This window comes from Ceratocystis lukuohia (genome assembly GCF_044167205.1).
Source record: "Ceratocystis lukuohia strain C4212 chromosome Unknown Supercontig4_pilon, whole genome shotgun sequence".
NCBI lineage: Eukaryota > Fungi > Ascomycota > Sordariomycetes > Microascales > Ceratocystidaceae > Ceratocystis > Ceratocystis lukuohia.
The window spans coordinates 1869539-1884301 of NW_027263523.1; the positions used below are offsets into that span (position 1 = coordinate 1869539).

At 46.0% G+C, this 14763-nt stretch overlaps 5 protein-coding genes across 5 annotated transcripts; 3 read left to right on the plus strand and 2 right to left on the minus strand.

Annotated features, from left to right (window-relative positions):
- Positions 1–101: 101 nt before the first annotated feature.
- HOO65_040478 (Peroxisomal biogenesis factor 11 (PEX11)) lies at positions 102–904 on the minus strand (the record flags this gene model as incomplete). The annotated part of the gene is made up of 2 exons (XM_071003008.1): positions 102–267; positions 357–904. The coding sequence occupies 2 exons, from the start codon at positions 902–904 to the stop codon at positions 102–104; spliced, it is 714 nt and encodes a 237-aa protein (XP_070859321.1).
- Positions 905–2336: 1432 nt separating this feature from the next.
- HOO65_040479 (Retrovirus-related Pol polyprotein from transposon TNT 1-94) lies at positions 2337–6641 on the plus strand (the record flags this gene model as incomplete). Its single annotated transcript, XM_071000668.1, has 1 exon — positions 2337–6641. The coding sequence occupies one exon, from the start codon at positions 2337–2339 to the stop codon at positions 6639–6641; it is 4305 nt and encodes a 1434-aa protein (XP_070859322.1).
- A 1651-nt stretch (positions 6642–8292) lies between these two features.
- Positions 8293–9499, plus strand: HOO65_040480 (Fructose-1,6-bisphosphatase, cytosolic; the record flags this gene model as incomplete). Its single annotated transcript, XM_071002875.1, has 3 exons — positions 8293–8411; positions 8507–9288; positions 9369–9499. 3 exons carry the CDS (start codon positions 8293–8295, stop codon positions 9497–9499), a joined length of 1032 nt encoding a protein of 343 aa, XP_070859323.1.
- An 855-nt stretch (positions 9500–10354) lies between these two features.
- HOO65_040481 (uncharacterized protein) lies at positions 10355–12172 on the plus strand (the record flags this gene model as incomplete). Its single annotated transcript, XM_071000669.1, has 1 exon — positions 10355–12172. One exon carries the CDS (start codon positions 10355–10357, stop codon positions 12170–12172), a length of 1818 nt encoding a protein of 605 aa, XP_070859324.1.
- Positions 12173–12791: 619 nt separating this feature from the next.
- On the minus strand, positions 12792–14674 carry HOO65_040482 (putative enth domain-containing protein; the record flags this gene model as incomplete). Its single annotated transcript, XM_071002716.1, has 4 exons — positions 12792–14056; positions 14194–14405; positions 14476–14545; positions 14602–14674. 4 exons carry the CDS (start codon positions 14672–14674, stop codon positions 12792–12794), a joined length of 1620 nt encoding a protein of 539 aa, XP_070859325.1.
- Positions 14675–14763: the final 89 nt, after the last annotated feature.

Below are 14763 nucleotides of genomic sequence, written 5' to 3' on the forward strand. Positions count from 1 at the left end.
GGCCATGTACCTCATTGCCACAAAAGATCAAGGACTAGGGGTTGACGATGCCAGAGGCAAAGCTCAGGCTGGCTTCAGATTTCAATTTCCTAAAGGATTGATTACTCCGAAAACTTGGTCAACTTTGAGGAGACACTGACGATACTGCTAAAGATACCAGTCAGTCCGATCAGGCCTTCATCAAACTTGGTCCATCCCAGGGCGGCAGTGGGGGCAGTCACATCACACAGATCACAAACAATCTGTGTACGGGCCTGGGACCGTTCTCTGCAAGAAGTAGATGATGTTCGTTAGCAGACAGATATTATAAAGACAAAAGGATGTACTAAATCCCAAGCATCTTGGATCAAACTTACTGAATAGCTTTTCTAAACTCGACTACGCCATCGGCCTCCTTCTTGTCAATCGTCGATAGCCGTTCATTCAAGAGAAATAGGCGGTATGACTGAGCCAGCATGCTGGCAATGAGACCCATGGCCCAGAAACGGTTGGCCTCGCGTTGATAAAGTTTAGCTTTTTCCATCTTGCGAATGCCAGTCGCGTCAAGCAACGTAGCCGAGTCGAATGACAAGTATATAGTGAAGCAGAGCGCGTGCATCATGTTCATGTAGCGTAGTACGGGTTCCTGGGTTTTATTCTGAATTAGGCCCATTAGGCTGCGGAAGTGGTCCGCGGACTTCCCGGCTCGCATGATTTTGCGTACCAGTCCGAGCTGCTTCTTAACAGCCTCCCAGGGCGCAATCTGGGCCTTTGTGCCATTTGTTCTTAAAAGGTACCACGTGTAGAAGCGACCGAAATATTGCAGACAGCGAATGATCTTATCGCGGCCTAAGGTGTTGAGAACGAAGAAAAGGTACTGGGCCACAGATGTAGTGGGTACCACGACAGCGTCGGTCAGCGTCATTTTAGCTGTGCGTTATTTGAGGAATAGGATGTGAGTCGAGGGATGACGAAGAAGCGTTCCTGGCGTCGAAGGGGCTGGTGGGTACGGATATGCAAACAAAAATTTAGTTATTTTTTTGCTAGCCAAGGTGATGGCAATACAGCAACGCGGTAAGGGAGGAAGATATGAAAGTAGGAAATTCGTGGTGTAAGGACGCCCTGTTTATCACGAGGCCAAACAGAGGGTGATGAAAGACCAGTTTTTAGGCGAATTTGTAATCGGGAGTCTTGTTCAGCTTGTTTTTATAGATGCGCGTAAATCGGGTCGATGATTGAGCAATAGGATTCGCGATGCGCTCTGCAAGTCCTTTCGTTTCCGCGAGCTATTTTACTGTGAAAAGTACGAAGTCGAGAAAAGGGTGTGTCGTGTAGAAGTGTGAAGGGATGAAAAAAAAAAAAAAAAAGAGCGAAAAGAACGAAGCAAGGTCAAAGTCGAACTAGAAATTGAAGATGGGCTTTCTGTTGAGCAAACCACTAAGCACACTAGACAGGCAAATTCACACGGCAAACCAACCAAAAACATACACTGGGACCGGGGGACCGAGGAAGACATACTCACCTACATATAGCGCACACAATGCAAGTCCATGTGTCCATACATGCATACACACAAAGCTATCCATCTACCTGTTGTTTCTAAACCTAATATATTCACCAGGCCTCAAAAAGAATGCTACCGTATTACAAGCTTTTGTTTTTCCAACTCCATTCCTTATCCTGACTGTTTAGCAGACATAACGCTTATTTTTACCGTCAAGAGCGTAGGCTAGGACCTGTTCAATAAGAAGATGAAGTCGCCAATTCCCATCTCCAACACCAATTCAGCAGTAAGAATGTTGTGTTTGTTGGCTTACTAGGAGTTGGAGCTTTGATCGCCTGTGGAGGAATCCAACCGAGGCGCCAACTTAGTAGCTTTGCCGTCAAAACGGGAGCTTGTGAAACAGTTTCTGTTGTGGAGATTCCAGCTCCACTCGGAATAACGTCGGGTAAACATGTTATGTAGATACGTGGCGCACGATGTTGTGAAGAGATTTAGAACTTAGTCCTCAATCAATTCGAATGAAATAGACATATGTCACAACAGGTTATGAGCCCGGTGCTTTCAACAGTTTAGAGAACCTCCAAGAAAGCAACAATACATCAAATACGAAAAGACCTCTATCAAGATTCACATATTGAAAACATCGATATAAATCTATACGACCAGAGAACATTTGATACCACAACCGAAAACACATATCAATTCAATCCAATTCAAAAAAAAAAAAAAAACTCCATCTATAATCAAACATCTGCATTTAAAGCGCGAACATTTCTTATTCTTATTTTCTTTTAATTTCAATTCTATCTTTGATTAATACCACTCATCAGATTCACTCAACCAAATAAACACCATGAGCACTAACGAGAAACCCGCTCCCCAGCCATCTGAAATGGACAACATTGCCAAAATCCTCGAGACGCTGGTCGCAAAACTCGCAAATGATGAACAAAAATCCATTTCGGAGAAGGCGATCAACCTATCCGGTAACCTTATCTTCCAGGATCTCCAGAAACTAGACAACATAAACTGGGAGAAGTGGTCACGGCAGACAATCAGAAACCTCCGAGGATACGATCTTCTTCACCTATTTGAGGGACTAGAAGAAACCGACTTCAAGGAGGCGATGCAGATTGAGAAGTCATCGCGACAACACTCCATGGACGAAGCAAATGCGATGGCAATAATACGAGCCGGCCTTACCGAGGATGACAAGAAACTCGTCTGCGACGCGGAAAACGCCAAAGAATGTTGGACCTTGCTCAAAGGAATATACAATCAAGGCAGCAACCACCGCAGCAACTGTATCTTCGCCGACCTTGATGATGACCTGGGCAGGGAGTGGAAGACTGGTGACAAAGCAACATTCAGATGGTACTATTTGAGAAAGAAAATCTCAAACTACCAAGGAATGGAGAGCCTCTCGACTGAACCGAAGTCGGACAATTTTTTGGCAAGACTAGTCATCAGGCAATGGGTGCTGCTGATGCCAAAGCACATCGCAAACGTGTTTAACAAACACGTCAACCAACCCTCGGGGTACTGGAAAGATGTGATGGAAAAGATCGACTGTGACTTGGAAAGCGTGTTAAAAGGCAATCCAAGTAACACGCCAAACGAATCAGCATCCAAGGCCCGACGGGACAGAAGACGAGAAGGACCAAAATGCGACTGGTGCAAAAAGTTTGGCCACACCGAAGATGAATGCCACACCAAGAAGAAGCAATCGGACAAGATTATTCGATCTAATGCATCCATTGTAGAAAAGACAGCAACAGGTACGAGAACCCCAAGCTACTGGATCGTAGACAGTGGCAGCACAGACAACCTCACAGGTGATCTAACAAAAATCCACAGACCCAAAAACATAGATCCGATTCCGGTCTATTGGGGTGGACTCCAACTGGAGACCAGAACGTTGGGTTATGCCAAGATCAATGTGGGAGGGTTCTCGGTAGTTACTGAAGTATACTTTGTCGATGGATTAAATCAAAATCTACTTTCCGTCAAAAGAATTTGCAAACAAGGAATCAAAGTCGTAGCAGAAGAAGAAGGTGCATACATCAGCAAAGGTTCACGACGGACCTACTTTGATGAAACTGGCAATCTTTATACATTGCCATACACCGGAATTGACAAACAGATGGAAGCCCACATGACGTACCAGGAGGCACATGAGAAATTCGGTCATGCAGGCGAACATAGAATGAGACAAATGAGAAACCAATCGGCGGACAAGAACTACATACAGATCGACCCGAAGCCACTGGGATATCAATGTCAATCATGCACCGAAGGGAAGATCACCAAAACAAATGGACACTCCCACACTCTCGCAGCCCAGGAACCTCTCGACTTAATCCACATGGACGTATCAGGCAACCATCCCATTGGACTAAACATGGCCAAATACTACATCATATTGGTAGACGATGCATCAAAATACAAGTGGGTCATCGCCATTCAGAACAGGAGAGAAATCGCAAACATCCTGAACGAGTGGAAGAGACAAATAGAACTCAAGATGGGTAAAACCATCAAAGCCTTCAGAACAGACAACGCCCCTGAACTCAAGAAATTGACTCTAGAGTGGAAGAGCAAGTTCGGATCTGAGGCACAGTTCACGATCCCAGGAACATCGAGCCAAAATGGAGTAGCTGAACGAGCAATCAGGACGATAAATGATTCAATCCGCACATTACTCGTAGACTCATCTATGCCCACAAGATTCTGGCCATATGCAGCTGTCCATGCAGCATATCTAGCAAATAGAGCAGACATCAAAGGCAAAAAGTCACCGTTCGAGATGTTCTACAGCATAGCCCCAAGCATAATGCACATCCACAGATGGGGCTGCAAAGTCATCTTTCACAAAGACCACAGCAAGAAAACCGAAGCTGGACAAGGGAACAAATTCAGATCCCGAGGCAAGGACGGAATATTGCTGTCAATTGATGAAAACGTTCTTGGAAGATACACAATCTGGGACATTGAAAAAGGGAAACCTGTCATTACTGAGTCACTAAAGTTTTTCCATGATACACCAGGGGGAACCCTACTTGAACCGACTGAAACGAGTAACCAACCACAGTTCCTGATAGAAGCTGATACTCAAATGGGGGAAAGAAACACACTCATTCCTGAACAACACATGGAAATCATGGACCAGGAAGAGGTTGTGAAGGAACAATGTCAAGTCGACACACCAGAGATACAGCAAGAAATTGTGGAAATTCGTGACGAAATCGAAACACCACATGAGAAAGACAACACTAGCGATGAACCTGATATGGAGACGGACATGAACACCGAAAGCCACGAGAGAATCGCACCAGCATCAGAACAGGGACAAGAACTTCAAACGACAATCAAGGAAACTCCTGAAACGGTTCAGAATAGGATAAACCAGACAATCCAGGATTTATACACCAGGGGAATGTTAAAAAGGCCCTACTTCCACATCCAAGAAGAAGACGACAACGAGTCAAACCCCATGACAAAGCGAATCCGAGCCATGATCGCAAGGATGGCCCAACGCGATCCAGAAAGCTACGAAGAGGCAATCAACCACCCAACAAATGCATCAGGATGGCGAAAAGCCATTAACATCGAAATAGAGACCCTGCAAGGGTTCAACACATGGACAGAAGTGCCAATCAAGAAAGGCATGAAACTAGTCAACACGAAGTTCATCTTCAAGACCAAGCCAAGCACTGATGGACAACCTGAGAAACTCAAAGCCAGGTTGGTAGCACAAGGGTTCAGACAGATACAAGGCATCGATTTCCATGAGACATATGCACCGACTCCTAAACCAGCGACAACTAGGATTTTCTTCGCCATTGTATGTGCGTTAGATCTGAAATGTCGAAAAGTGGATGCTACCAATGCATTCGCGCAAGCCAAAATAGAAGAAGTCGTGTATTTGATCCCACCCCCACCGCTGCAGAAGAAAGGGGTGGCATGGAAACTGAACAAAGCTCTGTATGGACTCAGACAAGCATCATATGCATGGCGCAACAAGATAGTAGCATGCCTATCTAGACTTGGACTAATCCCATGTGCAGAAGATGAATGCATAATGGTGGACCCAAATGGGGGAACCATGATCTTGATATACGTTGACGACATCGCGGTCGCAGGATCGAGTGAATCAAAGATAAATGACCTTATAGCAGGAATCGCTCGCACAATCGGAATCAAGGACATGGGGGAACTAAGGTCATTTCTAGGGATGGAGATCACCCGGAACAGGGAGAAAAGGAAGATGTGGCTAACTCAAACGAAATACATTGAGAAGATGGCCATAGAACTTGACATGGCAGCCAACCGATCAAGACCGATCGGTGCTCCGATCAGCTCGTGGGAAACATTAGAGCCTAAACGCCCTGAAGAAAAAGCGGCGGACAAGGGAGCTTACCAGTCCCTTATTGGCACACTCATGTACCCGAGTGTCATGACCAGGCCAGACATTTCGTTTGCTACATCTTACCTATCACAACACATTTCGGACCCTGCGGAAAGGCACCTGGACGCAGCAAAACGTGTGGCAAGATACCTCAGAGACACTGCCTCCCTAGGCATTGAATTTGACCCGTCACGTCTTGGGGGAATGGACGATTTTCTAGTCGGATACTCAGACGCCGACTATGCCAACTCCAAAGACAGGAAGTCAATATCTGGCATGATATTTTTGCTAGCAGGTGGACCGATCCAATGGAAATCACAGAAACAACGAAGTGTAGCAACATCTACCACGGAATCGGAATACGTTGGCTTCACCCCTTGCGCAAAGGAAGGAATCTGGATACGCAGACTGGTGAAATGGTGTCTGGAAACACTAAAATTCGAAAACAACTTAGAACAAGCCGCCCAAACCATTAAAATCAGAGAAGACACTCTAATATATGGCGACAACCAAGCGGCCCTAAAGATTGCGAAGAACTTAGGTGCGAGTTCCAGAACCAAGCACATCGACGTACAGTTTCACGCCATCAAGGACTGGATACGTGAAGGCAAAATAAAACTGGAATATGTTACAACCGACAAGATGCTAGCAGATGGACTCACGAAGCCTCTAAGCGTCCAAAAGTTCAACAATTTTCGGTCAGACATAAACATCCGTCCAATTTCCGACCAAGCTGAATATTCCGAATGACGCCGTATCTGGGGGAATGTTGTGGAGATTCCAGCTCCACTCGGAATAACGTCGGGTAAACATGTTATGTAGATACGTGGCGCACGATGTTGTGAAGAGATTTAGAACTTAGTCCTCAATCAATTCGAATGAAATAGACATATGTCACAACAGTTTCTAATTCGCACGTGATCACGGCCAGACGAAGTCGAGCTGGAACGCTAGGCCTTTTCAGACTCGCGTTTTGAGCCACGGTCTAATCACGTGCGCTAGAGAAAAGCTGGCAGCTGTAGCACAGTAGCCAGTTGGAGCTCGTGCACTGTCGTGCTGCCCCATCCCTGTTATCATTAGGACAAATCTGCCAAGCAGCCTAACATTAAACTCAAAATTAAAAATCTGGAGAAAGTGACCGGTCCCCACTTCCGACATATAGCTTGCCGTCAGGCCGAAAACGTTTGCATCCCGTGATCAGGTGTCCGGGGGAAGGTGCTGAGCAATGGCAGAGCCGAATTTTAGCCGAATTTCTCCACGCCACCCAAATCTAATAGGTTGGCTGGAAGCATGTTTTCCTTTCTTTGGGTGGTATTGAGGTTTACGAGCGGGATAAGAATTATATGTACTATACAAAACTAATAATAATGATAATGACAATAATAATAATGATAATAATAGCTTATTCACTTTTTATGGACTACTCCTCAATGGCTAGCTTCCGGGAAATATTCTTGACTGCAGAGCACACAATCACATCGCTTTTCATCAGGGTGTAGCTAGGCCTTCTCTCATCCTGTTCCTCTTAGCCGACACAACACAGCATAGTCCACACTTGGAAGCTATGCTGTCAAGGGCGGCTGAAAGGGTCCAGGGTTAGCAGATAGGAAGCAGCCAATCACATGGGTACCATAACAGTCATTCTCTCATTGCCATTGGGTCATTAGGGGCTCCCGGCTAACAGACAATTGCCGAATCCGGAAAGCTCCTATTCCCCAGTTTCCCCAGAGCCATCAATAACCGCCAACTGAGATAATTACACCCGCACCTCACTGCACGACACGGGGAGGAGGAGGGCATATGTTCAATCTGTACACATAATATGCAGAAGTCTCTCACTTGGCCCAAGCCACCTCATTATTCTATAGCCCATTGAAACGAAGTACCGCTAAGGGGGGCCCCCAGAGATTGCTTCTTAGAGAGATGGCTAACTGAAGGAAGTTGGGTCTATCCCAATCGAGCGGTCACAAGATCACCTTGGACGACTTTATCCCGGCTCACTATATCCGAGGCCAGGCTAGCCCTCCCATTTATCATTGATTGTTTTTCCCTTTTTAATAAAATGCCAGCTTACATATACAGCATAAATCGCACCAAGGCTTCGGTTTTACTTCTCTACCTATTTACCTATCTATCTTGTGCTTCTTTTGTCAAGCTTCTGTGCACCTGTGAACGAAAAGAAAGAGAAGAAAGCTACTGCATTCATCATTGTGCTACTCAACATCTATTCACTGCAACGGTCTGTCTTCCTAGCCCTGCTATTTATGTTATTAGCAAGCACTAGCCTTATATCATCTGAGCCCACCCTCATCGCAATACAATTTCCCAATACCTGCTCTCTAAGTCAGGTCTTTCTCTCTTCTTCCGTCGACACTCGCAGATATATCATCAACTACCCGTCATGTCGACAACTGTTGGTGGCCCAGGCTCCGAAATGGACATCAACACTCACATCATCACGTTGACGCGGTTCTTAACTGAGGAACAGGCAAAACACAAGGAAGCAACTGGTGACTTTACGTATGACTCGCAGTCTAGTCTAAACACAGCCCTTAATCCTTTTTTTTTCTTCTATTTAACACGAGCTAACATATACTTAACACATGCGTGCCTAGTCTGCTATGCCATGCTCTACAGTTTTCGTTCAAGTCAATTGCCTACTACATCCGCCGGGCCACGCTAGTAAATTTGACCGGACTTGCTGGATCTTCCAATACAACTGGAGATGAGCAGAAGAAGCTTGATGTCATCTCTAACGACCTGTTCATAGAGGCCATGCGGTCCTCGGGCAAATGTGCACTCCTGGTATCCGAAGAAGAGGATAATATCATATACTTCAAAGAAAACAAGGGCGCACGCTATGCTGTGGCCTGTGATCCTATCGACGGAAGCTCTAATCTAGACGCCGGGGTTTCAGTTGGTACCATTTTTGCTATCCACAAACTCTCCGAAGACTCTACTGGAACTGAGAAGGACATCTTGAAGTCAGGAAATCAACTCGTAGCATCTGGGTTCACCATGTACGGCGCCTCATCCCAACTAGTTATTACAATGAAGGGCGGAAGTGTCAATGGCTTCACCCTTGACAATGGCGTTGGTGAGTTCATTTTGACACATCCAGATATGCGTCTCCCTCGAGCACGCTCCATCTACTCAGTCAACGAGGGAAATTCGCTGTACTGGGAAAACAATGTCAAGAACTATTTCGAATCTTTGAAACAGGCCCAAGAAAACGGAAAACCTTACAGTTCGCGTTATATTGGAAGCATGGTGGCAGATGCATACCGCACTCTTCTATACGGAGGTATCTTTGCGTATCCTGCAGACACAAAGAGCCCGAAAGGCAAACTGCGTATTCTGTATGAGTGTGCACCAATGGCTATGATATTTGAGAACGGTAAGTGGCTTTAGCCTTGTGTTTTCAATGGGGATGACGAAGTATAAGGACACTATGCTAATATTGTGTTACTCCGATAGCTGGTGGTCAAGCTGTAGATTCTCACATGACCCGAATGCTGGATGTAGTTCCCGAGCATATTCATGACCGTGCGGGTATCTTTATGGGTAGCTATGATGAAATTGAAAAAGTCAAGAACTTTCATAAATAATAGCACGGCGTTGTATAGAAGCTGGCTAGCTCTGGTCGTTTTCAACTAAACTCTTGATCTTTAATTTTCTTCAATACGCATAGCTCTTGGGAGTATACTCCCGAATCCATTGAAAAGGTGCTCTAGATATTATTGACTTTGTTGCATGCTTCATCGCCAAGTGAACATGCACAATATAGAGGCTAGCTTTTGCCTCACGTTGGTGGTAATAAATAATCGAAGACGTGTGGCGTAGTGATGATTGTAGATGTAAGCACAAGTTGCAAACGTAGACCTTGAAAAAAAACCGGCCTCGTTTTAGAAGAATAATATACCTAGTCAGTCCATAATACAAGAGGAAACTTGACTAACTTATCACTCGATCCTCCGTTCTCCACTAAGCCGCATCAAAACTATAGAAAGCTAGTAATTCACATACCATGTATAATAGCGCTTTGAGCCCTAGCTAACTTGGCCCCTAGAAATATCGTCATATTCCGTGTTATCTCCCGCTCCGCACTTATGCATTCCCTCATCTCCCATCGCTTCGACCTCTATACTACATTCACTAGTCTTGGAACAAATCTCTTGAGTTGCTTCTCTCTTCAAAATACATTTATCCGTCATTTCTGATCCCCGACTTTCGTCCTATCAAGCTTCTTTCTTACGTAACTCCACCTAAGCCTAGTAAAACCACTGATCCACCAAAAGACCAAATCGCGTCTCCAACAAGTCGTCCCAGTCAAATTTAGGTTCAAGCCCTTTCTACTGCGTTATTATTTTGCTTCGCTGTCCTCTATTGCGCCGTAAATTTTCTTGTGTGACGCTCAAGTATCTAGAGACAGATAGGTAGTTTCTATTTTTATTTCCATAACAATGCCTCAACAACCAAACCAGTCGACAGGCGACGCTTCGATCCATACGTCAACGGAAAGCAAGCAGGAGGTCTCTCTGGAGCCCCAGCCTCAAACTCAGCCTCGTCATGTACTTCAACAGCAGCAACAGCAACAGCAACAGCAGCAACAGCAGCAACAACAGCAGCAACAGCAGCAACAGCAGCAACAGCAGCAACAGCAGCAACAGCAGCAACAGCAGCAACAGCAGCAACAACAGCAGCAATATCCCCTCCATCAACAACAGCTAACACAACCGCTAAATAAAACTCACAGCAGCTCCCGAATTTCTCAGCAGCGGCCCGTTAAGCAAAAGCCACACGTCGCTGGTCGCCTTCATGCCCGTGTTCCCTCATCAAAAGGCTTACACAATACCAAACATGGGCAATCAAATGCTGCATCTACAATCGCAGCAGTGAGACCACCTAATCGACGTACTCAATCTGAACAGCGCCTGACGCATACACTTTCCAACGTTACATCTTCCAACAATAATAATACCATCACTGCTACAGGCACAGGCGCAGGCACAGGTGCTGGCGTAGGCACCACCTCATCCAACTCATCTCACAACTTATCTGGCCTTAAAAAAGCCTTTTCTCAAACTGCGATTGCTCGCAACAAATCGAATTCCGAGTTTGCTGGTGCTCCGGCCCGTCGCCACGCCATCCCCTCCAAGTCTAGCCTGGCTACTAAGCGAATAGGATCAACTACAAATTGTTCGACTGCCGCCGTATCGCGTACCTCACGCATCAATAAGAACCACGTTCTCTTTGACGTTGGGACAGGCAATCACGACAACGACGAGGACGAGGACGACGACGACGAGGAGGACGACGAGTGGCAGGACGCTAGTACCTCTGCTTCCCCGTACATTTCTAAGCACCAACCTCAAAAACCTCTACATCAACAATCAAAAGTAACCTCAATGCCCCAAGTTCACATGCCTAGGACACCTGTATCCCAGGCCCCCACATCTCAGTCTACCTTGGTTGCGTCAGATAATACCAGCAGCGGACATGACATCAATATGCCCACGTCTCGTTTTATTGATGCGAAAACGTCGACAATCGCCAGCGAAGGGTCGTTTTACACTACCCATGGCAGCAGCGAGGGTGCCAACTCTGTTGATAAATTTAGAAGAACCAGAGCCTCTACCGAAACTCCTAAAATTCATTCCAGGAATAATACAGAGTCTGGTGCCGTTCTCACCGATGACGAAGATGCTAGTGCGCTTCCTATCCGGCGGGGTCTACTGAGTGCCCAAAAATCACGCACTCAACAAAAGCTAGACCTTCAGAGGGCTAGCTCCGTTATGGATGTAGGAGACTCGACAGGCCCCCATAACAATATCGACTCTTCTCGCTCACCTGGACTAATTATTGTAACGGAGCCTGGATATGATGGGTCTTCTATTCGAGATCCCCGTGTAACGAAGCTTCTTGAGCACATTGGAGCTGGATACACGGCAGTCCGGCGATACCAGAATCCCCTTGCACGTTGTGTGGAACGGATGCCTACTACCTTCAACCTTGACCGATTTTGTGCTCCCCAAAAACGTGCAGCTCATGGTGCTACTCCCTCGGGTACCATGACTCCAGATAGTTATGCACGTCATATAAGAAGAGCCAGTACTTCGTCACGACCCGGAACCGCGAAATCAATGCATCACCCCTCGAATGGGTTTGATGAGCAACGGGCAACACCGATGAACAGTGCGCCGGTGTTGGGGGATGAAGAAGTGACAGTTGAACTACAGAACCTATGGGATAAGGCAATGGACTTGGGAGTTAGTCAGTAAAGATTTTGATCAATACCTTTCTAGGTACGTCAACTACTGATGCCTAAGAATATAATGTTCACAGGAGTACAGCTTACTCATAATAGAATAATCCATAGAAGAGAATGAGGAGACGTAACATTATACTCAAAGCAGTTTCAAAAGCAACCGCTTATATCCACCAACACCACAAAATATCGCTTTCATGGCCCTAAATAGAATGACATGGCAATACACCAGTGGGCCAAGATCCGTAAGGCAAATAATGTGTGAATAGAGTACACGCAACACACCGACAAGAAACGGAAAGAAAAAACAACGAATATAAATAACCAACTACTTTCCCCTAGTAGTAGCAAAGCAAGCAAGAATATGACCCTACAAGGAACTATAGAAAGCAGAAAACGCAAAATCGCCCCAATCCGTCCTAAAAGAAGACTTCAGCGATAAAGGGAAGGAAAAAGGAGACGAAAAGCGAAGGGCAAATTAAAAGCCCGACCTCAAGTTATAAAGAGAGACAGACAGAAACAAAGGCCTATGTATGCAGTGAGACTCATAAATGCAACAATGAACACGAGACAGGTTTTGACATTGAAAACATAAAAAACACCGGGCTATAGGTTTCGCGATCAATAATCCATCAAAACTGGATAAGGTCCTGAGGGGTAGATGATTGTTGCTGACGCATTGCAAACGGGTTGTTGTTCTGAGTAGTACCATATCCCACAGGCCCTGTGGCATTTGGTGCTTGAGACTGAGGGTACTGTACAGATGGCATACCTGTAAACTGTGTTCGTAGGAAAGGGTTGTTCCCTGTGGCATCAGCGTTTAATTTGTTGATACCAGAGCCAGCACTATTAACAAATGTACCGGGGGCCGTGTGTTGCGCGGGAATACGCAAATTTCCCGTGTTTCCAAATGTATCCATGCCATCTCCACCAGCTAGAAGTGCATTAAGCTTCTGTTCGTGATCACTCAGGTCGCGCTGAGTTTGAGAGGTTTGCGGCTGGGACTGGAAGTTTGCGATGGGATTTTGTTCTGGTAAGGATCCAAGGCCTGAGGCTTGGGCAGTACGGGGACGGTTAAATGGGGAGTTGCTCGTGTTGCCGGAGGGGGCAGAGAATGGATTGTTAGAGCCAGTAGGGGCAGGCTTCATCAAGCCAGCATTGCTGGTAGCCCAAGGATTGTTGCTGCCTGTCGGCATAGGAGGCTCAGGCTGAGGAGAAGGCACTTGCAAAGCATACGGGTTGTTAAATCCAGTGGGCTGTGGTTGTTGAAGGGCAGCCATATTTTGCTGTTGCTGATACATATCAGGCATGTTAGGCTGCTGCATGCCATAACCATTCTGAAAGAATCCAGTAGGCTGATTCTGAAACCCGGTATAGGCGTATGGCATGTATCCGGTTGGTTGAGGTTGGATTTGGTTTTGGTCCACAGGATTGGCGAAAAAGTCGACTGGCTGGCCCTGTTGATAACCCATGTTGAACCCGGTAGGCTGCACTTTCTGGGTTGATGCGATCTGAATCAAATCATCGTCGAAAAGCGATGCATTGTTGGCAGCTGAAGCTTGCTCAAGCTCTTTGCGGCGACGATCTTCTTCTTCTTTACTGAGCTGAATGGCCTTGGCAAGATCGTCATCATCATCGAATGAAGCAGGTTGATGTTCTCGCTTCCGTCTATCTTCCTCCTCCTGAGCCTTGCTAGCCTCAATAGCAAGACGGTATTCAACGTCATTCTCATCATTGCCTTGGTAACGCTGAGGACGAGAGCGGCTTGGTTCGGTAGGTGGGCCGTATTCGTCAAGGCCTGTCACTCTGGACTTCCACGACCGACGATCGTTACGCTCGGCAGTGAGGCGCTCCTCATCAATCAAAAGAGAAGTCAACTCTTTCGCAGCAACTCGGACTGGTAAAGGCAAGCAATCGGTTAGCATGCGACGGATGACATGGTCAAAAAAATAAGAAAAAAATACACAAGGTAAGATGGAGGAGAGAAAGTGTAGTAAAAGGAAAGGAGAAATCGGTTAAACTTGCCATTTTGACCAACATCACGGCCATCTTCGTCCATGTACTGAAATTCCCGAAGAGTCTTGATGATGTATATGTTGGCCTGGGCCCATGAGACGACCTTAATAGAGCCTTCATGTAAACAGTAGTCCAGCACCTTCAATGCTTTGAGCACGTGCCTCCAATTCTTGCCCTTGTCATTGAGTCGCTTGTCCAGCATCTCCATAATATCCACAAAATCCGAGCCACTATTCACGTTAGCATATACAATTCCAAGATACCTAACTTAGTAAATGTGCAAAGGAAGCCGGTTCGTACCCGTTGAAGGTGAGCTGCGCGATTTCGCTCATCTGTGTGCCTGAAGGACCCCAGGCATCATTACTGGTTGCTAAGCGTGGAGATTTAGCTTTTGTTCCGAAAATTAGGAGTTATTTCAAAACTAACCTTCACGAACTTTGACTTGTGTAGAGGAGTAGCCTTTAGTCACATTTTTGACGCTTCTCATAACCTTGGACATTTCTAGCTCAGATACAGCTTACGCAGCTGTCAACGACACAATTGGATTCGTAAGTTTCGATGCGAATGTTGGATATAGGGGATGGAGGT